Raw genomic sequence first — 27447 nt, 5'->3', positions numbered from 1 at the left:
AATCCCTGAATTTTTAAGAGGGTTGGAAAGTTTACAAACAAATCTTCATGTCACTGAGGAAGTCCGGTGGCGGTACTAAGATGTGTAGAGTATTACAAGTGAGATGCAGTGATTACATGTGGTGACATTTTATGTGCTTTAAAGCCAAAAGTCTGACTTCTTGCTGCCTGGATCAAGTGCTGGCCTGGTCAAGCAGCTTCCAGGTCTGGGTGGCCCAGGACCCGTGCAGTCCCATCAGCTTTCTGAGTGCTGGTACCTTCCTCAGCAGGCTGGAGAGTGAAGCCACAACAGCTAACACCCACGGGCACCATAGAAAGGTGGGCTACCTGCCCAGCCCCATGAGGGCCTTTGCAACAAAAGGTCTCTCTTCCATAGATAGGACCTCACCATCCAATTTAGGCAGTTAAATCTGTAGATGAATCAATGAGCTAGCTTCATTTATTCTATCCCAGGGTTAGTTTTGTCTTTTCAAAAAATTTTACTGTAAACCTGAGCACAGAATGTTCAGAGCATTTGATTAAAGCCAAAAAAGTACAGATGGTGATAAGACTTTTTTTAAACGTGCTGCTCTTTCTATACAAACATGACATAATTATTCCAGTTGAGTTTAGAAGTTTGTTTTTCTAGTCATGGTGTTGGGGCATGGTTTAAATAGCCAGCTGTGTCACTTAGTAATGAGGTTCAGCCACATGTAGCAGAAAGCCCAAATAGCAAGCTTAAATAAGACAGGGATTTACACTTTGCTCACATGTAAGAAATCCAAGAAAGGAAATCCAGGGCATAAAGCCTAGTTCCAGGGTCATCAAGGACTTGGGCTCTTCCTGTGTGCCTGCTTCAACCTCCTTATCATACAACTTCCATTCTCAGCATTGCTTTATGGTCACAAGACGGCTGATGGAGGCCCAGCCCTTATGTCTATGTTCCAGGCAGCAGGAAGAAAGAAGAGCCTCTCAGCTGACTCAGTCCCATGTAACGAGCTTCTTTAGAAGCCCAAACCAAAGACTTTGGCTTATATCTAATTAACAACTACTGTCTACCAGAGAGGCTGGAAAATATGTTTTATCAAAGCACATTGCTGCCTTCAATAATATAAAGTTCTACCAGCAAGAAAAAAGTGAAGAACTGGGTGGTCAACCAGTTGTCTCTACCTTACCTGCCATGCTCTCTCCTGCCCTTTTCATAACTCTTAATCACAGCAGTTATTGGTAGAAGGTGGACCAGGAGAAAATCCTGGGAGCCATGAACTGTCAGGCTGAGTGTGTGAGACCTAATCAAGGCCTGATCCACAAAGATTCTGAGGTGTCTTCTTTGCTTTTAGGTACTTAGTTCTCTGCCTCTGCCTGGACTAAAACTGATTTACCCCAGATCAATATTGTGTGTGGAAGATCTTCCCTCAAGGCCAGAAAGGACTAGAGGGGCTGGAGGGGTTGGGTGTCAGCTGGCTCATCTTCCTCAGGCCTGGGCGTTCCTGCCTCTGGTGTCATCACTGATGAAATCTTGCAGGAAAGCAGATGTGTTTACATGTTCCCTGAGGAGAGAATAATGTAGTAGTATGGGGGTCTTAAGTTACAGGGAGCCTGAAAGGCAAGTAGTCCCCTACTCAAGTCAAATTTGGGCAACATTGAACAATACACACGAAACGTGGCATCCACTCCATTGACACCAATTGGGAGGTGCTCGCAGTAAAGTCTTTCCTCACCCCGTCAGCCCAGTTTTTAGCCAAGCAAACTGAGGTGAGGTCACTTGCACTGAAGGGCCACACGTTTCCCTTCTTTAGAGAACCGCCTTCACCCAAGGAGCCTGGCTTTCCATGAAAGGCTCCCACACGCCCAGGTCCTGGAGGCTGACGTTGACTCCTGGGTGCTGGGTAAGGTGAGTGGCCTGTGGGAGGCAGCTCTGCAGCTGGCCACCTGCTCTGGAGCAGGCCTCTGGGAACCCCTAGTAAGGCTTAGGTACCAGACTGGAAATGAGGTAAAACAAAAAGGAGTTCCATTATTATCATTCTCCTTATCATTATGAATTACATTTGCTACAGACCTCAATATCTCCTACAAGGTTTATGCATTTAAAAATGAATTAGGTTGAGATTTTGGAGGGGGTGGAATATCTAACTTAAATTTTATCTCAGTCTTTTATCTCATCTTTATTCATGATTATTTTTATTAAATGTTCATCAAACTAGTAAGCCCTCAGCATGAGATGTCCTGGACTTACATAATTTGAGATGCCAAGAAGCCAAGCAGCAGACAGCAGTAGCACCACCACAGAGTTGAATACAAAATACAAATGCTATTTTTACAATGAAATTAGCTGAGTGACTACTGCTTGACCAGGGAAGTTGGTGGAAGCCAGAGAGAAGCCAGGGAGACTTGCTAACTTCCCAGAAGAAAGCCTACTAAGAGGAATCAATCTCAAGGAAGAATAGGAAAATGTATACAGCACTTTACAGCTTATAAATCACCATTTTCTTACTTTAGCTTCCCTAAACACTATAAAGTGAGATTATTTTATGGAAAAAGAAACCAAAGCTCAGAGTGAAGTGTACAACCGAAGGGCACACAGCTGGAATCCAGGTCAGGGATGTGGTCAGAAGGGTTGAGCCTCTAAAGCCTTAGATGTTCAGACAATCCCCCTGCCGCCCAGACATCCAATGGCTGATAATGGGAGAAAACAGTCCTTCCTCCTTTCCTGGCACCTATAGTCACCACCTCTGAGGCTGGTACCTAAGGGTTTGATTTTTATACAAGGCACACCTGGAGGGATGCTGCTATCATTTTGCACCTATACGTTTGCTGTGCTCTCTGCTGCCCCAGTGACATGGGGCCACAATAGACAGGTGCTGCCCTTGGTGAAAGAAGGGTGCAGAGGAAGGTAAGAGAAATCCCTCCTCCACACCCTGCACCATCCACCCACACAGTCTGGCCTTGGTTCCTCCACTGCAGGTGATGTCTGGTACAAGTATCTGCATGCCTCTGTTTACTTACCCGTAAAATGGGGAGAAGAGCATCTTGCTTTCATCCCTCCTACTGAGTGGCAAGACAGGAGCAGAGGTAGCCTGCTGGTCTGAACAAATCTCGAGCCAGGCCCATCCTCCTAACCTGCTCTCTGGGAGCCGCCTCCTATGGCTGAGTACCCCACTCTGATCCCAGGTTCCCAAGATCATGTGGGTGGATGTCAACAGGAGGAGCCACAGGTGAGGTTGTTGGCCCCCAAGGCCAACTGCTGCTGGTCAGGAGGGTCTGCCTCCAGACCCTGCAGGCCCTGCTGGGCCCATGCACCCAGACGCTGGGGCTCAACATCCAGGTAGAGGCCCTGGCATGAGACATCTGCCCACATGTTTCCAAGAGGCCTGAGTGGGGGCCACAGGGCCAGCCAGGCAAGACAGGGAGCCCAGGGACTTGCAGGAGCAGCTAAGGAAAGAGACAGCATTGTTCTGGGACTCATCAGTGTCAGTAAACCTGGCATCAAGAACAGACTCACTGATGTCGGTCAGCCCCGGGGGACCCATTATCCCCTTTCCCTGCTTCACCTGTGCATTCTAAGCCACAACAGCATAGGACCCTTACATTCCCAGAAGGCAGGTGGTCTGATGACAGGTTTGCAAAAGTTTAAAAGCTTATTCCACTATCCAGGACACTCAGCAGCATTGCAGTGAGGAAGGAGAGAGAGGGTAGAGATGGACACTGAGAGCCCCAAAACAAACAGAAGGAGCCTCAGGACAGTAAGGAGTGTCCGCATTGCTTGGCACTTGAGATTACTCACAGAAGGAAATGGACTGAGGGGTTGAGGGTTCTGGGGATTAAACCACTGCTTTTGTCCTCCAGTTGATGCCCCACATCATCGTTCCAGAAACCTGAGGGATAACATACATGAGAAGCCGCTTCCATGTCTCAGATAGGACCTGGAGCAAGTCCCTGGCTTTGGTGGAACGTTTGAGAGGAGCTGGACGTGCTTCCTTGGCAAGTTGAGCAACCTACGCGATAAGCGCTTCAACACTTAAAGCTGCAAAGATCTCACGTGCTTTCTCTTTTGTTTATTATTTTTTTTAAAAATAAGGTATAATGTATGCCTTAAAAAAAAAAATCAGAACAATTGCATCCCAGGGCCTCGGGCTGGAGCCCCGCTGTGAGCCTGTGAAGGTCAGGGGCCTGGCCGCGCTGGGACGCCACAGCACGGGGAAGGAAGGGCCAAAGGCTCTTCCTTAGCCTTCTGCCCCTCGGCGTGTGACGCCCAGGGCCGGGGGAGATTCCGCGCCCGCTTGCCCGCAGTCCCGGCACGGGCCGAATGGGGCGCGGCGGACGTCGGTCCTGCAAGCCCGGCCCCGGCGTCTGGACTCTAGGCCGAGGCACGTGGGCAGCGACGCGGGGCCTCCCCGCGGGGTCCCCGACCCCGGACGCGGCGCAAGGCCCTCAGCGGGCGGGCGGGAGGGCGCGCCTTCCCGGAGCGCGGGGCGCGGACCGAAGTTGGGCGAGTGCACGGAGCGTCAGCGGGCCGGGGGCGGCAGGTGCCGCGGGCGGACTTGCCAGCCAGCGCAGCAGCCCCGCGCCCCCGATTCCTGCCCCGGCCCGCTGCCCGAGTCCTGGGACTTCCGGGGCCCGGCGGCGTTTCGGGAGCTCCTCCAAGGGCAGCCTCCCGGGCGGGGAGCGCGCGGCGCGGTGGCCGGGCGGGGGGTGGCCGGGCTCCCGCAGGGGCGGCGGGCGGGGTGGGGTGAGGCGGGCCGGCCCCCTCCCCTCCCGCCAGCCCTCCCTTCCTCTAGTCCTGCAGCCAATTAGACAGCCCCCTCGGGCGGGAGGCGTGGGGCGCTCCATAAAGCGGCGCGGAGCTGTCACCCCGCGAGTAGGCTGCGCACCGCCCAGGCCGGAGCAGGCGCCGAAGACTCGGGCGCTTCGGACCCGGGAGCGTGGAGGAGCCATGGCCACCACCAACGGGGCCGTGGAGAACGGGCAGCCGGACAGGAAGTCTCCCACCCTGCCGCGCCCCGTGCGCAACCTGGAGGTCAAGTTCACCAAGGTGAGACGGGCTCGCGTCCCACCCGACGGCCGCCTGGCTCCGCGCTGGGCTGCCCGGCCACGGTGGCGGGGACCAGGGGTCAGCAGGCCAGGAGCCCCGCTGCTCCGCTCCGAGAGTGCGGGGAGCTGGGGCGGCGCGCCCTCAGCTGAATTCGCCCGGCGCTCCTGTGACTCGAGCCTCTCCGCTCAGCCGAGCCCTCCCGAAGCAGCGTTCAGCACTGGGCATGCCGGGCGGGAGTCCACCGCGCACCCCCAAAAGGGACTCCAAGATTCGCACCCCCAGACGGGCTCTCGGGCGCGAAAACCGGGCGAGGGAGGCTCTGCAGCGGCCGCGCGGTGCCAGGCTGAAGCCCGGTGCGGCCCCGACGTGCCCCTGCAGGGCCCGCTTTGAAGGCGAGCGGTGGTGCGCCGTGACTTGGGCGCGGTGGTCTTCCCGCAGACCCTGCGGCGTAGTTTCCGGGGCTGAAGGGGTCGAGCTTCGAGAAGGTCAGAGGGTCCCTGCAAACACCAAGAGCCGACCTGAGAGGTCAGGCTGCCTCGGGAAGTGTCCGGAAACGTCAGCGGGAGCAAGCGGAGAGAAGTTGGGCACCTCCTGTGCTTAGCTCTTACCAGCTTACCAGTAGAACGAGGGCTAGTAGGAAGGTGCTCACTGATGAGACTGTCCCGGAGCCCAGAGACCTTGGTCTTGGCAGATCATGGTCTCAGATCTGGGCCTGGGAAACCGCGGGTGGCAGGGCCCCATTGCGCCGCGGAGTCCCGAGGCTCGCTGTCCTTTTTGCACTGTGGGCTAGGAGGCTGGAGCACCGGCAAAGCGGTGAGAACACCTGCCTAGGGCAGAAAGGAAGATGGCGAGGCCTGGAGCCCGGGCTGAGCAGGGCTGGGAGCTCTGTTGCCAGCAGGGAGCGTGTCCCCTCCGGTGGGAAGACACCCCGAGGCTGTTTGGAGGCCGTTGGGCTGGCTCTGGGGGCACTTCAGGGGTGCAGGCCAAGAGCCACAGTTGGCTTCATTTTGCCCAAGTTTGTCTCCTTTTATTTTTGCATCTTATCCATTGCCCCCAACTCCAGCTGACATAGCACTTAGAAAATTCCTCCATCAATTTTACTTTCACAAGTAGCAATTATGTCTCTCAAATAGTTTTAATCAAGCAGAGAAAGTTGTGGGCCACTATGTGTGGCCTTCACATTTTGATCTCTTGGCGCTTATTGTCGACTGGACCTCTGATCACATGACATTAAAATTAACTGTTTCCAGAGGGCTCTGTAACCAACAGAGACACTTCGATGGAGATTATTTTTAATGTAATTTCCTAAGTAGTATCAGCTTCAAAGTGCAAATTCCAACTCATATTCTGGGAACAGTGAAAATAGTACCTAAATTTTTTTAGCCCCTATCACTCGTGGTGGTCACCTGTTGTTGGTGGTAGTAGCGTTTTGTTTTATTTTTGTTTTATTGGATTTTAAAAAACAGTATAGAAACCAGAAAATACATATATTATTTTCCTATTCCTTTTTACATTTTTTTAGTGCTATCAGAGCAATGGAGCCACATATGGAAAGTTACCTCTCTGTCTGCAGTTCTTTCTGCCCCTTCACAAGTGTAAATGCAGCCTTTAAGTAGAGAGGTGGATTTTAGCACATTCACAGAGTGACCGGTGTTTGTTGTCCTGCTGGCTGCCCCCTCTTCTTAGTGGAACAGAACGGGTTGTGACTAAGGCTGAGGGAAGGGCATGAGATGGAGGGGGCTGGAGAGCCAGGATCCTTAGTGGCTCCTAGGCAATGATGACTGCGGCAGCCTGACAGTAGGCTGCTGTACCTTCCTTTCATCTGGAGGGCAAGGCCTCTGTCTCTCTGTCCTTGCTCCAGGCCCATCTCCACAGAGGCCTCCTCCTAGCAGTTGTGGGGTTGGGGCAGCCTGTGTGGTTGTGACTGAGGGTGGGGAGCCCAGGCAAGCAATGCTTAGGGAGCCCCTGGCTGCAGAGGCAGCCCACAGGGCTGAGGAAAGAAGCGGGAGAAACAGAACTACAGTATCGAGACCCCCCGAGGCCCCCGAGGCCCCCTGGCTGTGGAGTGTGTGAGCAGTAACAGTCTGTTATTTTTCAAACCTGACTCATGGTACTTCTTGTTAATGGAGGACAAGCTGGAAATGGTGGGTCTGAGCCCCAGCCTTGGGGGACCATTTCCCAGGGTAAGTCCAGACTCCAGAAGGACGAAATTCCTTTGTTCTCATGTTTTAACACTGGGCTCTGCTCTGTGATTTTGGTGAGGGGCCGTCCCCCCCAAAACCCCCACATAGGTCTCAGAGGGTAGCAGCCCCTTTCACTTCATAGGGCCCCTTCTTTTCCTTCCAGTAGCAGAAATTCTTTTTTAAGATTTTCTGGCTCATTAAAACACTGGTTTTTATGATCTCTTTAATGAAAAATAAAATTCACTCAGATTTCCTTTTCTGAAAATATGCTCCTTTTGAGTATAGCTGAGGTCCAATGGAAGCTTCTGTAAGTGGCGTCAGCAGAACTCACTTGTGTGACCACCACCTTCGCCTCTTCTGGGGCATCCGTATCTTGACAATAGCTGTGGTTTTCCAGCTCAGTCTGGATGGTATACCATTCCATTCCTTCAAAATGTGAGTCCCATCCACTCAATGTAACATAATTTTATTCCTCTATAAGTTTTGTTTCATACCAATTCACAAGTCAAGGGGAACAGTTTTTTTCTAGACCCATTTTCCTGTTTTGGGGTTCAAAACAATACAGCCAGCATAATTGGTAGGCCACACTTACCCCTTCCTCATTTGTGTTTTTGTTTTCTTTTATTGGAGAGAAAAAGCAACAGTAGAAACCACTTACAAAATTACTTACTAATGTAGTATAAAGAAAAAATTTTTGCTAAATTAGAAACATTGTGATGGGAAAATATGAGTAGAGTTGAGCCGTCTGAATTTTTTTTAAGTTGCTGGTTAGAAAGGACTATGGATCAATGTCATGAACGACCAAGTAATTTTTTTTTTTTTTTGGGAGGAGCATGCTTGGAGATGAAGTATAACAGACATCTGATCATTGCAATCTGTTTTTATCCCCTTATTTATATTCTCTTCTACCACCTTCTCATTTTCCCTCCTCCTTGGAATTGATACCAGGAAGGTCCTAGAATCAGCAGTTTTCACTGACAGTCTCTATTATCTAACCCACGAAATTTCATCTTCCGACAAATGGGCCTCTCTTCCTGGCTGCACTTTCCTCCCCACGCTAACTTAACTCCTCTTCTCTACTTATTAATTTCTCACTGTTACCGAGTGATTGCTTGCTGGATGGCAAAAGTGAACTCTTGGATTTGGTTTCAGCTGGAAGAATAAACCTGTAATTGTAGCCTGGCCTTTTCCGCGCGCTTCCCTGGGGGCCTGGCCTCACGTTGAAGGCGCTGAGCTTCCAGAAGTCAGATGGGCACATCCCACGGTCGAGGGTCACTCTCAGCTCTGGACCCCACACAGGGAGGCAGGGGCCCTCTGCCCACCTGCCCAGCCAGAGCTGGCCTTCTGTGCATTGTCCCCACTGCAGTCAAATTTCCCTGCTTTCCAGGGAGAGTTATCAAAACAGTGCACCAGTGGCTTCCCAGAGCGGGCTTCCTTCCCTGTGAGCTTAGGATTTTTTACAGGACAGCCCAGGACAGAGAACATAGTCAGGTTGCACACTGGATGAGTTGGCTCCCCTCTAATCCATCCTCACTGGGGAGTCAAGTATTCCGAATGAATGAAATTCACAGTCATTGAAATTAATCCTTGTAGTGATGCAATTCTCCCTTTAAATGACTCAAAGATATGCATATAGATATAGAGATAGAATAAATGCGTATAGAGATGTGCATATAAACATATGCATATAGATATAGAGATGGAATCTGATGAGCTAATTCTGTACTTAGAAATTATTGATGGCATTTTACTTGATGGAAATGCTTCTAAAGCATATCAGTCATGTTTGTGACTGGGGTCTCTCTGATGCCACGATGGGCTCTGATGACAAAGGTGTCCCAAGCTGGTACAGCAGGAGATTGCCTGTCCTCTCACTGGGTAGCCAGGACCTCCATTCTGTCAGAACATGTTTTATGTATTATCTGTTACCTCTGTTCCTAGTTCTTTCCCAAAAGCCGGCTCTTTTAATGCTTTTTTAAGGCAGTTAGAACTTAGGGTAAACTAAGAGTAAATAGTACACACATTTCAGTGCATGGACTTGTGAATTCTTTTTAGTTTGCTCATGATGTCTTTTTCTTTTTAATGTCTCTATTCTCGGCTGTGTTCTAGATAACTGAGTCTCTGAACTAAGTGATTTTTGTGAGTTAATTCTTTGGTTCTGGATATAAGCCGTTATTTGCTACATATGTTAATATAACCAGAACATTTCCTAACACAGATATTTATCTTTGTATTCCAATACTGGCTTTTATTAAGCCCAACATGAAAATAGACATTTTAAAGGGAATGGGGGAGGGGGGCTGATGTGCATTAATGAAGGCTAAAGGGTTATAGTAAGATCCTTGTATAATGCCAGTTCCTTGGTGATCTGGCTGGGGCTTGCAGCAGGAAAGAGGGAGAAGGTAGTGCTCACTGCTGACATACTCTTCAGGGACAGGTGGATTTCTTGGCACCATATATATATACACATATATATATGTGTGTGTATATATATATATATATATATATATATATATACACACACACACACACATATATATATGCATGTTTAATCTTCCCCTGAACTTGCTGAGTGTGTAAAATTCAACTTATACCCTTTATGTAACTAACCCTGCTATTTCCCTGTGAATCCATCTTATTGTTTAAAAAAAGAGAGAGAGAGCTTCCCTGGTGGCACAGTGGTTGAGAGTCCGCCTAACGATGGAGGGGACACGGATTCGTGCCCCGGTTCGGGAAGATCCCACATGCCGCGGAGCAGCTGGGCCCCGTGAGCCATGGCCGCTCAGCCGGCACATCCGGAGCCTGTGCTCCGCAACGGGAGAGGCCACAACAGTGAGAGGCCCGCGTACCGGAAAAAAAAAAGAGAGAGAGAATATTTTACATTTTTTTTTTTTTTTTTTTTTTTTGCGGTACGCGGGCCTCTCACCGTTTTGGCCTCTCCCGCTGCGGAGCACAGGCTCCGGACGCGCAGGCCCAGCGGCCATGGCTCACAGGCTCAGCCACTCCGCAGCACGTGGGATCTTCCCGGACCGGGGCACGAACCCGTGTCTCCCGCATCGGCAGGCGGACTCTCAACCACTGCGCCACCAGGGAAGCCGAGAGAATATTTTAGAAAAAAATTCTAAATTAGTTTTATTGTGACAAAATGTAGTTCTCTGAAAATGTATTAAAAGTCAGGAGACTTGGATTCTAATTCTGAGTGTGCTCCCGGTTGGGCATGTGGCTCCATCCCCCTTCCAGGTCCTACCTATAAAAAAGGCAGACAGGTAGGTTGGAGGGACAGAAGGAAAAGACGTTACCTAAGGTCCTCAGTATGTTGGAATTATATGATTTTGATTTAAGCCTAATGCATTACAACTTCCTTTCCTGGTTAGATATTCATCAACAATGAATGGAACGAATCCAAGAGTGGAAAAAAGTTTGCCACATATAACCCTTCAACTCTAGAGAAAATATGTGAAGTGGAAGAAGGAGATAAGGTGGGTGCCCCCCCTCCAGTAATTCAATTACAGATCACTAGAGGAAAAGGAAACGCTTCAGCTGAGTTATAAGGCAGAACGGGCCCACACTGAGATTGGACCTAAGCGAGCTGCTTCTCAGACACTTGGCCCAGAATGGGATCAATTAGGGACGATGTGCTGCAGAGTCACTCTCCTTTGATAGATGTTTCTCCATCTACGAGGATGACCTCAGCTATCCTTTTCACGTGGCTTAAGGAAAGGTTTTTATCAACTGTTTGATACTGGTGGCATTAAATAATCTTTCCAGAAAGCATTTCCGGCTGTTGTGTTTCACCAAATGCAGCATTCTGGCAGGAGACACTTTAAAAAAAAAAAAGACTTGAAGGAAGAACGACTTGCTAAGTCATGCAGAAGTAATAATGTCATGCAACTGCCAGATTTCTTTTCTACCAGAAACTTAAATTATCTTGTAAAGCTATAGTCTATAACCGTATTTGATAGTGCAGGGTATATTTTATAAGCTATATTATATGTATACATTATATATGATATATATTATTATATATAAAGCTAAGGGACTTCTGGAGGTGTCCTTGATACATTTCAAACCATAAAGTATCTTTTGAATATGTATCATTGGGGGAAAGGTTGAAGGTACTGCTTTTGTAAGGAGCGAAGGGAAACGTAACCCTCTCCTCAACCACTAGAGTACTCATCTGATGTTCTTAAGTGTGTAGGTAATGTTGAATGTGAACAGGATGAATGACACATGTGTAAAATAGGCTTGAATTTGATCCTACTAGTGATGGTTTTGTGATAGGTATGCAATGCAGAGTGTTTCCACCTATACATACCCTCCCATGTGCAGCGCCCCATGCTAAGCTCTGTTTACAAAGATACTAGCACTGAGGAGCTCGTGTGAAGATGTGAAGGTGTAGGGGTGGAGCATGATGCAGAGCAGGACTCCCAGGTGCAGTATACAGGTATCAGGGAGGAGAGTAAGATCCCTGCCCCTGGCTCTGGCTCGTCCCATGGTCCCAGTGACTGTTCCAAGCACCAGAAGACAGAGGCTGCCCTGTTCCTGCATCTGGAGAGGTCCTGGCCTCCACTCCAGAGCCTGGGACAAGGAATTCAAAGACCTAATATCTCCCTTGCCAAAGCTTCTGCTCACCTCCAAGCCCACTTTGGAGACACAGAATCTTGGTGGAGTATCCCTCTTGACTGGTGCCAGGTGTCCACTGCTGGCTGCACCTCCCTAAGGAAGAGAGGCTCAGAGGGACCTGGGGGGTGAGCCCCTGCCCATCAGCAACCAGAGCCTCAAACCCCATTTTCCTGAACATAAGAATGGGTGTCAGGGAATTCCCTGGCTGTCCAGTGGTTAGGACTAGGCGCTTCCACTGCAGGGAACCTGGGTCTGATTCCTGGTTGGGGAACTAAGATCCTGCATGCCTCGTGGCATGGCCAAAAAAATAACAATAAATAAAAATTTAAAAAGAATGGGTGTCATTACTCTAAACAGCTCTCATTCTTTCCCAGTAAAGAAGAAGTTTTGATTGTAATTCTTCTATCAGTGCATAGATGATCCAGTTCTTTTTCTATAAAATCATCACAGTTCTGCCCTCAGAGGGTAGGTGAAGTGAGGCTAAAGGGAGAAAAAGTCCCTGATCCTCCCCATCTAGGGACTTTTTCAGTGTGGTCAGTTCTGAGATCCAGAGGAGGACTCGTACCCCCGTTCTTGCTATTGGACTGCAGTCCTCAGCTGGAGTAAAATGCCAAGACAGACATTTCCCACCTAATTGGTGAGCTGTGGGAGTGTGTTTGTATCCACACTGAGATAGCAAGTAGATGATCTTTTCCTACTTTGGTCACCAAGAAAAATAATTAAGGTCAGTGGTTTTATGACTATTTTAAATGCTTTGCATAATCAGAAGGAAAGTTAATCTTTGGCCATTGTAGAAAACTTGAAAGACTTAAGATATAAAGAAGAAAAAAAACACTTGAAAGCCCCCAGCCATTAAAGTGATTGGAAACCTAGCTTTTGCTCTGAGCTGCCTGCCGCCCCTCCTTCCTCTGCAGCGGGCGGAGACTCTGCTGTTCTCTGACAGCTGAGCCCTCAGCAAAAGGTGACACACTCTCTCTATTGTTTCGGCCGTGCAGCTCGACGTAGACAAGGCCGTGGAGGCTGCACAAGCCGCCTTCCAGAGAGGCTCGCCGTGGCGCCGGCTGGATGCCCTAAGCCGCGGCCGGCTGCTGCACCAACTGGCGGATCTCATGGAGAGGGACCGCGCCGTCCTGGCCGTGAGTACATGCACACAGGGGAGGCGTGGGGCCAGCCAGCCTCCCCGAGGGCCCACCCCCCTCAGAGTGTGGGAGAAAGGACCTAGGGTGTTGTTTTGTGTGGCGGTGTTTTGGTCCTTTGAGGTGTGGTTTTCCGGCCATAGGCAGGCATCTATGCTATTGGACGCATACTTTTTGTTTTGAAGTCGGACTTTTGTCCCTTGCAGCTCATCTTCTTGGCCTGGAGGAAGTTCAGCTCCATTAGTGGTTCCCAGACTTGAGATGTTCACAGACAGCTAGGCTGGGCTGGGCTGTATCCTGGACCCACCTGCACAGTTATGAACTTAACTTGTTTTCTTACGTGAACTCCCTTTTAAAGTGAAATTTAACCTCATCCTAAGTGACAGTATCCATGAAATTACAGGTTTAATGTGGTGGTGTATTTTTTCTAATACTTATTAAAATAAATGCTACCACTTGACATAGAAAAAGTGTCCCCATATAGCTTAAAAATCACCCCTATTTCACCCCTGAAATGGGCAGTGGTGAGTGTGTGTGGAGTGATGGTGAGGGCAGGATAACCTAGCTATAGGAAACCTCAGAGTATGAAAGACCTAGGTTCAAACCCCAGCTCTGCCACTTACTAGCTGTGTGACTTTGGACAAGTTGCTTAACCTCCCTGAGCATATGTTTCTTCATGGACAATATCACAAATAATGATATCTGAGTCTTGTGAGAATGATCCATTTAAAATCCTTAGCAGTCCCTGTCATGCAGTAAGCACTAAATAGATGATAGCTATTATTAGTAATGCTATCTCAGGCTTCCCTGGTGGCGCAGTGGTTGAAAGTCCGCCTGCTGATGCAGGGGACACGGGTTCGTGCACCGGTTGGGGAAGATCCCACATGCCGCGAAGCGGCTAGGCCCGTGAGCCATGGCCGCTGAGCCTGTGCATCCGGAGCGTGTGCTCTGCAACGGGAGAGGCCACAACAGTGAGAGGCCCACGTACCGCAAAAAAAAAAAAAATATATATATATATATATATATATATATATATATATATATATATATATATATATATATAATGCTATCTGAAGACCCAGGTTCTAACCTCAGCTACTTGTTCTCCTGGCCAGCAAATTTCTAGCACCTTAGTTCCCCAGCTGCAAAACGGGGATCTTTATTCATCCCACTGCATGAGGTTGGCCTGCTCTCATGAGATGGGCTATGAAGACATTTAGGAGTTGTAAGTACAGAATTGAACGAGATCCTCAGACCTTCTTTTGGTCTTGCGGTGGGTGCTTGATTAGAGGAAATCTTGGGGCCTCCTTGTGCCTTGAGGTCCTTTGCAGCCTGCACACACAGCCCTCATATGGCTCAGACTCCTGTGTAAAACTTGCCCCAGACCTGGAGGCCCAGCTGGTAGGAAAGGAAATCTCCTTTTTGGTCTCTGATTTGGAAAAATGGTTTTTTCCTTTCTTGATCTGATGCTGGGAATGAGTAGTCAAGTGGACACCTGCATGGAGGTCAGTCAGTGCCAGCTAGGACTCTGAAATTGCTCTTGACCCTGAGTGTGTGTCTTGGGGTGGAGGGTGGAGAAACTACATTTCGGGTGCTCCTCTGGGGTGCGTTGCCCTGAGGGTGCATCCACACAGAGAGAACTGCACCTTCCTTCCGCCCTCCCCAGCTGGCCAGCCTGAACCCGGATGAGAAGAGCTCCCTCCCAGGGTCAGCGTCTCTCTCCGTAGAGCCTCTGGTTTCTTCCTGCAATGAAAGCCAGTCTCAACTCTCAAGCTGCCAAACTGGCTTCTTCAAAAACATTTCTGTTTTCACCCAGCATGAGCTCATCGGTCTGCAATGTCCGTGAGGACTAATAGCAGGCGGGAGAGGATGTGCCTGGGCACCCTCCCCACCCTGTCCTCAAGTGTCAGTATCATCTTGGGGAGCAGTGGCTTCAAGGCCACCTTTACCTTCAGCCCTCCTGGCTGTCCTGGCAAGACTGGTGTTAAAGCACATAGAGCAAGTCCCCTCTGCCATCTGACCTCGCTGCCCACAAGAAATAAGATCCAGTTCTTCGCCACATTGTGAAAGGGACAAGAGAATGACTGGCAAATACAGTTTTTAAAACCCAGACCACATCACGGGAAAGCACGCCCTTGATGGGGTTTTCCTGCATTCTCCCGCACAAAGTGCCGCTTTCCATCATGTTCTCTTGCCAGTTTGGTGGCTTTGACAGAGCTGGGCAGTTACTTTGTGTTCAGTGTTTGGAGACCATGTGGCAGATCCAGCAGCCTCAGCTCTCTCCCCTCACTAAAGCACCTGCACCCAGACTCTGGCACTTCGGGCGCTCATCTTGGGAGCCTCGAAATAGGGGCTGTCCCTGTTTGCTGTCTTCTCAAGCAGAGCCCCACTTCTGAGCCCCTCATTTAAGCCTTGGCACTGGGGCATCTGAGGCATGTCCCACAGCACTTTTCCTTCATTCTTTAGTATCTGAGGGTTACCATGTGTTAATTTTTCAAAAGGCATATTTTTCTCCTAAAATGTTAAAAGAAATAAACTTAGAAGCAGCTGTGGTTCCCACATGGTCCAGACACAATAATTGTGTAGAAGTCCCAATGAGTAGCTAACACTTGATCTCTCAGATTCAGGCCTGTGTACTCACCTGCGAATCTTTTTTGATTTTTATTTTTTTAAAGAACTTCCTTTCTAAACCTGTTGTGACCCAGTTTTGCTTGGACAAATTCCATAACACCAACCTGGCAAATTCCTGTTGTCATTCCAGTAAACAAACGTGACTAAGTTAATAATAAAAAACAGTCAATGCTTGTTGAATGCTCATCAGGTACCAGGCTTATTGTGGGCACTTGACCTGTAGTATTTATTATCCTATTTGGAGAATGCTGAGGCCCAGAGAGTTTAGGTAATCTGTCCTAGTTTATCCAGCCAGAGAGGGTAAGCCAGGGCTGGATGTGGGCAGTAGCTCCAGGCCTCGCACGTCCCCACAAAGCTCTGTCCCAGTCTCCTGCCTTTCTCTCCCATCCCAGAAAAGGGCCAAGAGTAAACTCCCCGTTCCACTGACAGACATGTGGATGCTGTATGGAACAGCTGGGCCCTGGAGAATTTTGGCATTATTTGCAATTGTTGGGTTTCCCCTGGGAAAATGCAAGTTCCAGCTTAGCATGTAAATCACTAGGAGCCAAAGGTACAGTGTACTGGCTGTCACACCGTCCTGACTCGGTCCCTGAGCAGCATCTGCCAGGGGTGAGACACACCGGAGACCCAGACCAGCCCTGTCATCTCTAGCAACACACAGCCCTGTCTCCTTGCTGTCCCCAGCTGAGGATTGTGGAGCACCTGTCTGGCCCTAAAAGGGAAAATGACAACAATAGTCAGAGCTGTTAATTATCATCATTTGAGCAGTGGACAGTGCTGTTAGTGCTTTATGTATAGGACAGTGCTGTTAGTGCTTTATGAGGTAGGTGCCATTACTGTTATTGTTGTTGTTTTGCAGATGAGGAAACTGAGGTAGGGAGAGATTCAGGGACTTGCCAAGGCCACTCAGCTAGGAAAGTGGTTGCCTCCTGTTCAGAGAATTCTTGGTTCATTCCTAAAGCAAAGATAGAGTAGCCCCAGCCATTCATGCGGCCATCCTACATCCTTTCCAGATGCAAATGTACAGGGGCAGCAGCCTAAAAAGCAGTCACTGCCCTTACTGAAAGTCAGATGCCCCAGATTCAGTGCCAGCCATGCCGCCTACCCTCTGGATAACACAGATGAGTTTCTGGGCTCTGTTAGCCCCTGTGTCTGCACCTTGAAGTGGGAGCAGAGCCATCCATCTCGGAAATGAGGCATATGCGAGTGCACACGGAGAGGCCTCTCTTCCTTTGTAAATCATTCTCTCAGCCCAGTGACTCTAAAATGAGAATCCTGCCCTGGGCTATGTGTCAGGGTGGCCACTTCCTGCAGCCATGGATGACGGGAGGTTTCAGTGCTGGGCTCAACTGGGGCCGCTTGTCTGAGGGACAAAGGGGTTCTCTTCAGCCCAGCTGGAAACAGAAAAGAATCCCTGCCATTGAGTGGCTGTGCGCTCGCCTGAGGAGTCGCCCCTCACCACCAAAGGCCAGTCTGCTCCCTTCCCACCACGCAGCGCATCCGGCTGGCAGCCCAGTGCGGGAGGAGCTTGGAGTGCATCTTTGTGCTGGTGGCACGACCCCTCTGGGCTCCGTCACTCTTTCCACAGCTGTGCTGGTCAGCAGGGCCAAGAAGAAGGAACCTGCGTCCCCCTTTCTCTTTTGTTAGAGGAGCCGGCCCCTCCCCAGCCACCCCCCCAAGTCCTTGAACCTTCTGAGAGCTCCCCGGAGCGCACAAACCCATGTGTCCAGGTCCCACTGCTGGGGCAACAACACTCCAGACAGATGACAGAAGACCAACACTGAGGCGTATTCCTTCCCAGCGAGGCTCCAAACCAGCCTTGTACCCTCTGTCCTTCGTGGGGACCCGTGCCTGTGCTCTGGCCAACCGTCCAGGCTGAGGTGTTTTGAAAGAAAAGCAGTCCTTGACAGCCTGGGACAGGTCTTATCTTAAATGAGGTATCTTGCTTTCTGATGAGTCCCATGGCTGTGAGGTACTGAGAGCAATGTTCTAGGATTCTGCTCTCTCTCCCTGCCCTGTCTTTAACAACCTGACGGTTAAAAGGAAAACTGTGTCTTAAAAATATTTTGTCTTATTATTGCAGACCCTGGAAACGATGGACACAGGGAAGCCGTTCCTTCACGCCTTTTTCATCGACCTGGAGGGCTGTATCAAAACCCTTCGATACTTTGCAGGGTGGGCAGACAAAATACAGGGCAGGACCATCCCCACAGGTGAGCCAACTCAGGACTCTCAGCCTCGTCCGGGGTCTCTTAGGGGTTCTGTCTTCTCACTCCTCTAGCTAGCCTCTTCAGAGCACCCCCGGGTCTTTTCCCCAGAGCATCCTTCCCACACCCAAAAAGGAAATGGCACTGTGTCAATCCTTCCTCTAAGGAATTTTACTTTTGAAATTGAGTTAAAAATCGCTGCATTATGGAAGAGATAGGACTTAGAGCTGACACTTGGTGGGCTTCTGGGTTTCTTTCTTGTCTTTTTACTCCTTAAGATCCTTAACCTAGTTTCATGCGAGCACGTTCTCTGTTAATCTCTTTTCCAGATGACAATGTTGTGTGTTTCACCAGGCACGAGCCCATAGGTGTGTGTGGGGCCATCACTCCTGTAAGTATGGCAACTTCTCTAGATAGATCTGTATAGATCCCACCCCATTCCCCTGTGGCCTTTGGAACCAATTTCTAGTGGGTTTTGATTCGATTGCACTGGTATTAATTGAGCATTTGCTCTGTGGCATGGAGCTTGGTGCTTGAGGGTCATCAAGATGGATCAGACCCCATGCCTGCTCTCAAGGGGCTGATTCCAGGAGTGCAACAGGAGACACATGGATTCAAACCAAAGGGGTCAGGGATGGCCAGCTCCCCTCGGGCAGTGGTCTCTCAGCTGGGCCTTGAGGATAAGAAAGAGTTGTTCAACAGGAAAAAGGGGTTTCTGAGCAGTAGGAATGGCCTGAGTGAGGGTGTGGAAGTGTCTGGACTACTTGGAGGGCAGTAAAGATAGCTGGTGAGGTCAGAGCTTAGGTGGGGACAAAGTGAGGAAGAGGAAGAGCAGCCAGCAGGTGGTGCTGGCTCAGCATCCAGTATGCCTTGCTTCCCAGGGCCCAGGACTTTATTCACTGGGCCATGGAGAGTCTGGCAGGTGCTGGGGATGCTATGATGCTGCCATCTATTGGAGGAAACACCAGGCCACTGCACCAGCGGGGGAGGCGGGCGGCAGTGTGAAGAGGGTTGGAGAAGGGCTCTGCAGGGGCCAAGCAGACGTGTCCTTCAGCCACCAGTCTTGAGAGCCGGGAAATAGTCAGGCCAAATGTGCTCTTGCCCATCAAGTTGGGAGGGATCACCTAAAGATGGGTGTAGAGTGAGAAAAGAAGAGGGCCTGGGGCCAATCCCACAGACCACCAGGGAATCCCATGGAGAAGTCTGAGCAGCCAGAGTCAGGGGCCTCCCAGGGATGTAATACATTTCCAGAAAGAGACTGTAGTCAGTGGGGTCATCTCCTATGTAGGAATTCAAAAAGACAGAAACACAGCTGTTAGATGTGCTTCCCAAGAGAGGCATCGGGGGAGTTGGGGCTAATGGAAAGGGAGCTGGGCACGTGGGGATGGCCCTTCCAGAAGCTGCAGTGAGAGAGAAGGGAGCTGCTAGAAGAGGCAGAGACCAGGAGAAGATGCAGATTTGCTTGTAGGTGAGGAGAACTGATGGCATTTATGTGCTAAGGAGTGGGGATCCAGAAGAAGAGGGAACCCCGATCACTATTGGGGGAACCCTAAGACAACACCTGCTGTCATTAGCCAACCACACAGGCCCCTGGGAAATGGGATGTTATATTTGTTGTCTAGTTGTAGGAATTCCAGACAGAGCTGGGGGGAGAAATCCAGCTAGCCATTGGTCAGCCCTGCAGGGGGGACGTCATTGGAGTATAAGGAGCCAAACGGACTGTTTGGGGGGTCGGAGGTGAAGCACGGCTAGAATCAAGCTAACTGCGCTCTTGGAGATGCTCGGTTTCATCTCGTCTCATCAAAGATGTTACTTAGGCAAGCTGTGTAGTGGAGGAAACAAGCCTGGGCATGAATCCTGGCCTTCGTCTGAGGCACAGTTCCTCCGTGCCTCAGTTCCCTCTTCTGTCAACAGGAGCGGTAATATGACTGCCCAACGCAGGTGTGTGGGGATCAAATGAGTTCAGATTTTGGAACCGCACCTGGCACACAGTGGACACTCAGTGGGCGAGAGTGCTTGTCAGGCCTGATGTCACAGCAATTTCGATATCCCTGCCTCTGGGGTGAAAGGATGACAAGAAAGCATTTCCCAAGGTGTATTTCACCAAACACCCATTTGGTGGGGGTTAGTATGTGTTCTGTAAAGAGAGAAAGAGATCCTGTGGCGTTTGCGTTTAGGAGAGGCGGGGCTAATTTCTGTGGGACTTTTCGGAGATGTTAACATGCTGATGGCATTGTAAACCTCCAAGAGGAGAAGGTAGTACACCTATAGCAGAATCCTCTTTGCAGTGACCACCTATTAGCATCTCCCAGAATGCAGTTTAGGAGACGCCAGGCAGGAATGCAGTTCTGATCATCGCATACTCCTACGTTACCTCCTATACCCCAAATCTAAACCATGCAAAGCAAGTGCTCCATGGAGGCATCGCAGGGCCTCCAGGACAGTGTAGTAGTGGATCTGGGCCCCCCAACCACTCTGTGTTCTGCTGCAGTGGAACTTCCCTCTGCTGATGCTGGTGTGGAAGCTGGCACCCGCTCTCTGCTGTGGGAACACCGTGGTCGTGAAGCCAGCGGAGCAGACTCCCCTCACGGCCCTCTATCTCGGCTCTTTGATCAAAGAGGTAAGATATCCAAAGAGAAAATATTCTGTGTCCTCAATTACATTGCCACTCCCAGGAACCAGGCCACCGTCACAAGATGAGTCTGCCCCATGGAGCTGTGCTGTGCTTGCCAGCGCCGGCCAGCTCCTGGCCGAGTGGGAAGGGAATGCCTCCTGGGTTTCACTTGGCAGCCGCTCATTCCCTCTCCTGCTTGTGGTCACTGAGATAGAAGAGACTCCATTCCTCCCACTGATCCTAATGAGAATGATTTACTCTTATTATGAGCTCAAACCCATGGTTTATGACCAAATATTTTGTCTAGAGAATTTACAGGAGGGTTACTTGGGAGGCAGGTTCTTTGGGCCCTGCACATGTGGTGTACAAAATGGTCCATTCTTCTTGTGGGTGGGTGATCTCGCCAGCTCCCCCTGGAGGGGCTACTGCTGAGCCCTGAGCCTCCTCACCAATGCTCTGCTCTCGGGTGACCGTCCTCTTCGTGGCAGCCACCGCGTAGGGAAATGGACAGCCCAAAGGGACACCTCCTTCCAGACACACCTGGCAATGTGTTTCAGTCATTTTGTCCCCAACTCGTATGTTGCAAAGAGTTTTAAAAAGAAACTCGAAGAAAAGAGGGATAGGAAGTAAGATCCATTCATTCCACTTCTCAGCTGGGCTAATACGACAGGAAAGCAAGACCTTTATTACTTAGATGTAAGGCTGCAGAGCCAATAATTGACCAATTTCCCACTTTCCTTTGACCCGTGATGTAGGACCTTATGACATCGTAGTAATCAGACTTACAGATTCTAAAGTCACAACTGTTTCAAAAAGTGTTTAGGAAAACTAAAGACTCAAGCACGATGTTGTAAAATCTTGCCTTACTAAAATAATGTGTTTTAATGAAGACACTGGCATCCCCCAGGGGTTCAGCATGCCCCAGTGGTTCAGCATCCCCCACCTGTTCATTTGTGGTGCTCTTGGTTAATAAAGAGGACCCAGCATATGAGGAGCACCAAGCATGAATGTGAAAGAAAAGTCGCTCCCTACCTTCAGGATGTGCTGGCTCTCAGCGTGACCCAGGTTCAACAGCAGGGATTCTGAGGGAGTGAGACCATATTGCCATTTGGAACATTAATGGGGCAGATTTTAAAAATGAAAGCTGAAGCCCAGGAAGGGTATTTTGCAGGTACCTCCGAGTTGGGGACTGTGACCAAGGTGTCCCTTCTCCCCCCAACACACAGACAAACACACACACACACAGACACACAGAGACAGACCCATATAGACACAAACATAGACACACACAGAGACAGACCCATGCAGACACACACACAGAGACAGACCCATGCAGACACACACACACACACACACACACAGAATGGTGCTCTGCTATGAAATGGCCACTGCCGTTTTGCTCAGAAGCCCTTTGGGGTAGGCAGGGCCGCCCAGAAGGAGGGTGTGTGCCTTGCCTTGGCCCCACCCGCACACTGGCTGACTGGGTCTGGTCTTGGGGTGGCGATAGGAACCGGGCCCAAGCTTCCAGGTGAGGGTGCTGCTCTGCTCAGGGACCTCACCCAACCTCCTCTTCTGAACACCATCTCAATTTCCTCCCAGGTGGGATTCCCTCCGGGCGTGGTGAACATCGTGCCAGGATTTGGGCCCACGGTGGGAGCAGCAATTTCTTCTCACCCTCAGATCAACAAGATAGCCTTCACTGGGTCCACAGAGGTAACCCTCCTCGCCGACTATGGGGGACAGTGGCTGTCGCTGAGAATTCTCTGTTTAGAGGCTAAACTATGATGACCCCATTTTAGTACATATTTGTACTAAAAAAAATAGTACTTTTTTTTAACAATCAGTTAAAAAAAAAGTTACTGGTCCAGTTTCCAAACTAAATAAATATCTAATTCATTTACTCAGAAGCCTCAGAAGAAAATATTCATAGATAAGATAAAATAAAAATTGAAATATCCATAGGATAAACAGCATAATCAAGGTTAAAAAATAAGCCTAAGGTGATTGGCAATATTGTAGTATTGATCGTACATTTGAAAGTGTAAACTTTTGTTTCAGAAATTCCATTTTGAAGCAACTACTATTCTCATGAGCATTCAAGGACATACTTTCAAGTATATTGTATCCATCCTATATGACGTTTTACAGCCATTACAATAAGGAAAGCTGTCCATGATCTATTGCTGAAGCACAAAAAAAAAGTAAATTGTAGGGCTTCCCTGGTGGTGCAGTGGTTGAGAGTCCACCTGCCGATGCAGGGGACACAGGTTCGTGCCCTGGTCCGGGAAGATCCCACATGCCGCAGAGTGGCTGGGCCCGTGAGCCATGGCCGCTGAGCCTGCGTGTCCGGAGCCTGTGCTCCACAACGGGAGAGGCCACAACAGTGAGAGACCCGCGTACCAGAAAAAAAAAGTAAACTGTAAGAAAGTATATACTATATATATGTATATACCATTAGTAAAAGGGTGTGTGTAGAGAAATAGAAATTACCTGGAAGGACTCCCCCCAAAAATTCTTACTGTGGCCTCCTCTGGGGCAGGTCCTGGGGCATTAACAGAGTGAGGGAAGATAAAAACTTTCCCCTTTAATTTACACACATCTATATGTGGGAATTATTTCTAATGAGAAAGTACTTCTTCTGTACTTAAAAAAATAAATGGATAAAATTTCCCCAGCAGTAAGTGCTCCCATCTCCCTCCTAGTTTAGTCCAGCCAGAGGCCCAAGACCCAATCCTATGGCTGCTGGACAATAGCTGGAAGACAGGGGACTGAGGGGGACGGAGGGGCAGAGAGGGTCCTGCCCCTCAGCGGCTCCTATGTCTTCCCAGTCTTCTCACCCAACAGCAGAAGCATCACTGCCCCTGCCCCTGCCCCTGCCCAGCTTCTCTCTCTAGGCGACTGCAGGGCTACCCATGGGTCCAGCCGGGTGGGGCTATCACCAGGCAGCCAGCCTCCTGCACAAGAAGGTGGCTTCTGTGACCCCAGGGATTGCTCAACTGACAGGCATCTCCCTAAGAGGGGTGCTTCCCACCGAGGCCCCCAGCTGTGCCTCAGCCTCACAAGAGATCGCAGGCCCACAGCAGGCTGGTTTGCTTCAGGTACTCTCCCTGGAGACAGTCCTTATCACCTGGATCAGGCCATCCACACCTCCTTCAGGCCATCACCCAGGAGCTGGCCGAGTTTTAAAATGCACTCTCGGGGACTTCCCTGGCAGTCCAGTGGTTAAGACTTCACCTTCCACTGCAGGGGGGGCGGGTTTGATCCCTGGTCAGGGGGCTAAGATCCCACGTGCCTCGCAGCCAAAAAACCAAAACATAAAACAGAAGCAATATTGTAACAAATTCAATAAAGACTTTAAAAATGGTCCACATCAAAAAAAAAAAAAAAAAAAAACATTAAAAAAAAATGCACTCTCACCTTAGTTTTGAGGAAATAGCCTCAGCCCTGAAAGAGCCTAGCTCTGCCTCCTGCTGGCTATCCAGCTCTAGGCCCCTGTGTGCACACTGGTCTCTAAGAGTCTCCCAACTCAGAAGTTGGTGGCACCCGGCCCAAGACAAGTCACTGCTGTGTGCTGGGCCAAGCCCACCTCTAGCAGTGCAGGGGATGGTAGGTACATGCGGGAGGTTGGACATCACAGTTTGTTGAGTGGTCCTCCCGTTACTTCATAGGAAAGCAATTCTCTCCCTACCCGCTGGGGGCCCTCAGTCTTAGGGTGTGTTTCCCATCCTAAAGGTTAACTCCCCTATTTCCCTAATTCTCAGAGGTGCCCTCAGATTATACCAAAGGACCACACAGACCAACCTCCCCTTGGTCCCTTGAGCTGGACCAGCCTGATGCCGGGAGGGACAGGCACCAGGACAGGTGACAGCCAGCTCCACCATTAGCCAGCTGTGTGGCCGTGGGCAAGTCACTGAGCCTTCGAAGGCTCTCCGTCCACCCCAGTACGTGGAGCAACTCAGATCCGGGATTCCAGCCGTGTCTGATCCGAGAGGGAATGCTGGGAGAGGCCAGGGGAGTGAGGGGGCAGCATCAAGGCCCAGGGTGCCTGGGTAGGGAGGCCGCAGCCCAGGCCATGCCACACTCATGCCTCCAGGCTTGTCCAGAATGTGTGGGCCACATCCAGCTGTGTCCGAGGCTTAATGTGGTCTGGTTTTTATCCTGAAGGTTGGAAAGCTGGTTAAAGAAGCCGCCTCCCATAGCAACCTGAAGAGGGTGACACTGGAGCTTGGTGGGAAAAACCCCTGCATCGTGTGTGCTGATGCCGACCGTGAGTCTCTCCCCTTCCGGGCATTGCTGGGGCTTTATGGGACCCGTAAATCTCTCCCCACTTCCTTGCCCAAATCAGAACCAATTGAGAAAGACAAGCACACACACAATGGGGATGTTTCTCCACCTCGGGTTATCCCTCCATAAATAATAGGCAGATGGAGATCCAAACGCCAGCTTTACTGCTGGTAGAAAGCTGCGTTGGAGGAGGACATGTTTCCTGTGGTAGCCAGAGAGGCCGCCTGTTTCTGCCCTTCATGAGTTTGCCTTCCCTGTCCTTGCAGAGCTGGGGCCATGACAAGCGGGCTGGGGTTCTTCTCCAGAGCCCCCTGTGTCGGGGGAGAGGGGGAAGGCCAAGAGGAGGAGGAGAAGGGCATGTGCTCCCCCCACAAGCATTCATCATTCTACCCTCCAAGTCGGTACTTCCTATGATGCTTTCAGGCTCTCGAAGACTTGAAATATTTCTTCCTTCTTTGTCTCAGATCTGACAAAACAGAGGCCAGTGGCAGGTGACCCTTAAAGATATCCTGCTGGCCTAGGTGCTGTCTCTCCCTTCACTACCTCTTCCCTGGGAAAGCCACCCTGCCCAGCAGCTTGGGGGCAGTTTGTGTCTCATGACATAATATTAAAATAGACACTCTTCTTGGTTGTCATGTCCAGAAGAGGGAAGGAAGGGCCACATCAGACATTCATCGACCTGCTGACATGGTCCGCTGCCAGATTTTTGGTGTGACTTCCCAAGTACACTAAAACACCTTTGCCTTAAAGAACAGCCTCCCCCACCTGCCCACTGGTGCCAGGAATTCCTTTCATGGAGTACAAAGCCTTCCACTCCACACTCAGATAAGTTTGGAATTGCAAATATCCCTGAGAAAAATGATCCTAGCACAATTTCTCGCCAAGGTGTAAATAACTGGTTTCAGTTCTACTCCTTGAAGCTGGCTTTCAATGGGAGAGGACTGGGTGAGGAAACAAGCCCCAAGGAAAGAAAGGGAGGCTGGGTGTGAAGGTGGACTGCTCATTTTTGCCTGGTTTGGTGCTCCCTGATGGAAGCCTCATCAGTGTTGCTAGTGGTCTCTGGAGCCACACGGAACAGTACTGGGTATTGCCCCACTGTGACCCACATTTGGAGTTCCAAAGAGCCGGACTCCTGTTTTGCATTCTTGTGCCTCCATATCTGGGTGCCCCTTCTGCTCACCCCCTCAGCTCACCCTCTTTCCCTCCCAATGAGGAAAACTACAGCTGAAACACAGGACTCCTGTCTGAGGGTTGGTTTGATAAGGGTCATGTGAGCAAGTGAGGTCATGGGCAAGTGAGGTGAGGATGTGACAAGTCTCTGTGCTCATTAGTGCAGTAAAGACACTAAGTCCTGCAGTCAGGGGACCTATTTAACCCCAAACTCCATGGATCGAAAAATCCCCTTTCCCATGCTCTCTGTTTGGGAAGTGCTGAGCAAAATTAATTTCTGAAACGTAGCCATCCCGGGGCCTGTTTTCTCATGTGGGCAATTAGAGTTGCAGCTGTCGCCAGTCCGGCCTTAACAACTTAATCGCTTCCTCTTCCCTCGCCGCCCCCTCTCTCCAGTGGACTTGGCAGTGGAGTGCGCCCATCAGGGAGTGTTCTTCAACCAAGGCCAGTGCTGCACGGCCGCCTCCAGGGTATTTGTGGAGGAGCAGGTCTATGATGAGTTTGTCAGGCGGAGCGTGGAGTTCGCCAAGAAACGGCCCATTGGAGACCCCTTCGACATCAGGACCGAACAGGGGCCCCAGGTAACCTACTGACGTATCAGATCTTGAGGTGCACGTCTGGGGGCTGAACCAGGCAGGCCTCTGGCCCTGGCCCTGTACAGCTCTGGTCCTCTGTGACTCCAGGGGACTCCCTTACTCACTTGCCCAGCCACTTGAGGCTTTTGTTCAGACGCTGATCAACAGTTCACTCCCATCAGGTCTTGGTAGTGTTATGAAATGGGGGTGTACACACAGAGCTCTGCTCTTTGCAGCAGATAATGCTGAGCTCTAGGCCTTGGTGGAAGGGAGGCATTCCCGGTTCATAAGTCCATGTGACTGCACCCTCCAGCCAAAGGACCAACCCTTCTCTGAGCCACCAGGGTCCCCAGGAGAGAGCCTCAGGCAGAGGCTGTCTTGCCTGGCTGGGCTCCCTGCAGAAGCGAGTTGTAACCCTGGCTAAAATGCAGCAGAGTACAGATGGAGGCAGCAGCTGGAGCCAGAGGCCTCAGCCTGGAGGCCCTTGAGCTCATGTGCATTATAGGACAAAGTGACCATCAGAAACCAAAGAATCCCACTGGAAAGGGCTCGGAGGATGGGGATACATCTCCAGGCAGTAGGAACACATCTCTGGAGACCTGGTTTTTGAAGCTAACGACAGGATGAAAATGATCATAACCACGAGGTTTAATAACCTCTTTAAGAGGGCAGGTCCTGTATCACTTTCTTACTAAGTATGCAGTGCGGCAGATGGATAAATATTTAAAAGAGGGCAGCCTGACCATCCCATGCATTATTAAAATGGAGTTCAACAGCAGCCTACTTTGCTTGTAGCCAAAGTCCTGCTCCAGCCAGGAAATTTCAAATCACATGTCAAGACTCACCCAATTTGTGTCTGTTCCGGGAGCTGGCTACTTACCCACTGCGTTGGCACCACGTGTTTCCACGGGAAGCCATGGATCTGAGGGCAAGTTTGGCTCTGTGATTTTGTGAAAGCCACAAGCTCCTTCCAAACCTCAGTTTCCTCATCTGGAAAATAGTGTAATTGATGAA

At 50.1% G+C, this 27447-nt stretch overlaps 1 protein-coding gene across 2 annotated transcripts in view; it reads left to right on the top strand.

Moving 5' to 3' along the window:
- The first annotated feature begins 4339 nt into the window (after positions 1-4339).
- ALDH1A3 (aldehyde dehydrogenase 1 family member A3) overlaps positions 4340-27447 on the top strand; it is a 36485-nt gene continuing 13377 nt past the window's right edge. Inside the window, exons 1-9 of one of the 2 annotated variants that reach the window (XM_067755861.1) lie at positions 4340-5010; positions 10568-10672; positions 12812-12952; positions 17667-17796; positions 18120-18181; positions 20282-20410; positions 22004-22117; positions 24569-24671; positions 26255-26439. In XM_067755861.1, coding sequence (XP_067611962.1) covers positions 4912-5010; positions 10568-10672; positions 12812-12952; positions 17667-17796; positions 18120-18181; positions 20282-20410; positions 22004-22117; positions 24569-24671; positions 26255-26439 — 1068 coding nt within the window. In that variant the 5' untranslated portion in view covers positions 4340-4911. The remainder of the gene's footprint in view (positions 5011-10567; positions 10673-12811; positions 12953-17666; positions 17797-18119; positions 18182-20281; positions 20411-22003; positions 22118-24568; positions 24672-26254; positions 26440-27447) is intronic. The other variant, XM_067755868.1, reaches the window with a different exon arrangement.

This window comes from Pseudorca crassidens, chromosome 1 (genome assembly GCF_039906515.1).
Source record: "Pseudorca crassidens isolate mPseCra1 chromosome 1, mPseCra1.hap1, whole genome shotgun sequence".
Classification (NCBI taxonomy): Eukaryota; Metazoa; Chordata; class Mammalia; order Artiodactyla; family Delphinidae; genus Pseudorca; species Pseudorca crassidens.
Note: the sequence above shows the minus strand (reverse complement) of the source record. Positions and strands in the feature narration are given on the sequence as shown.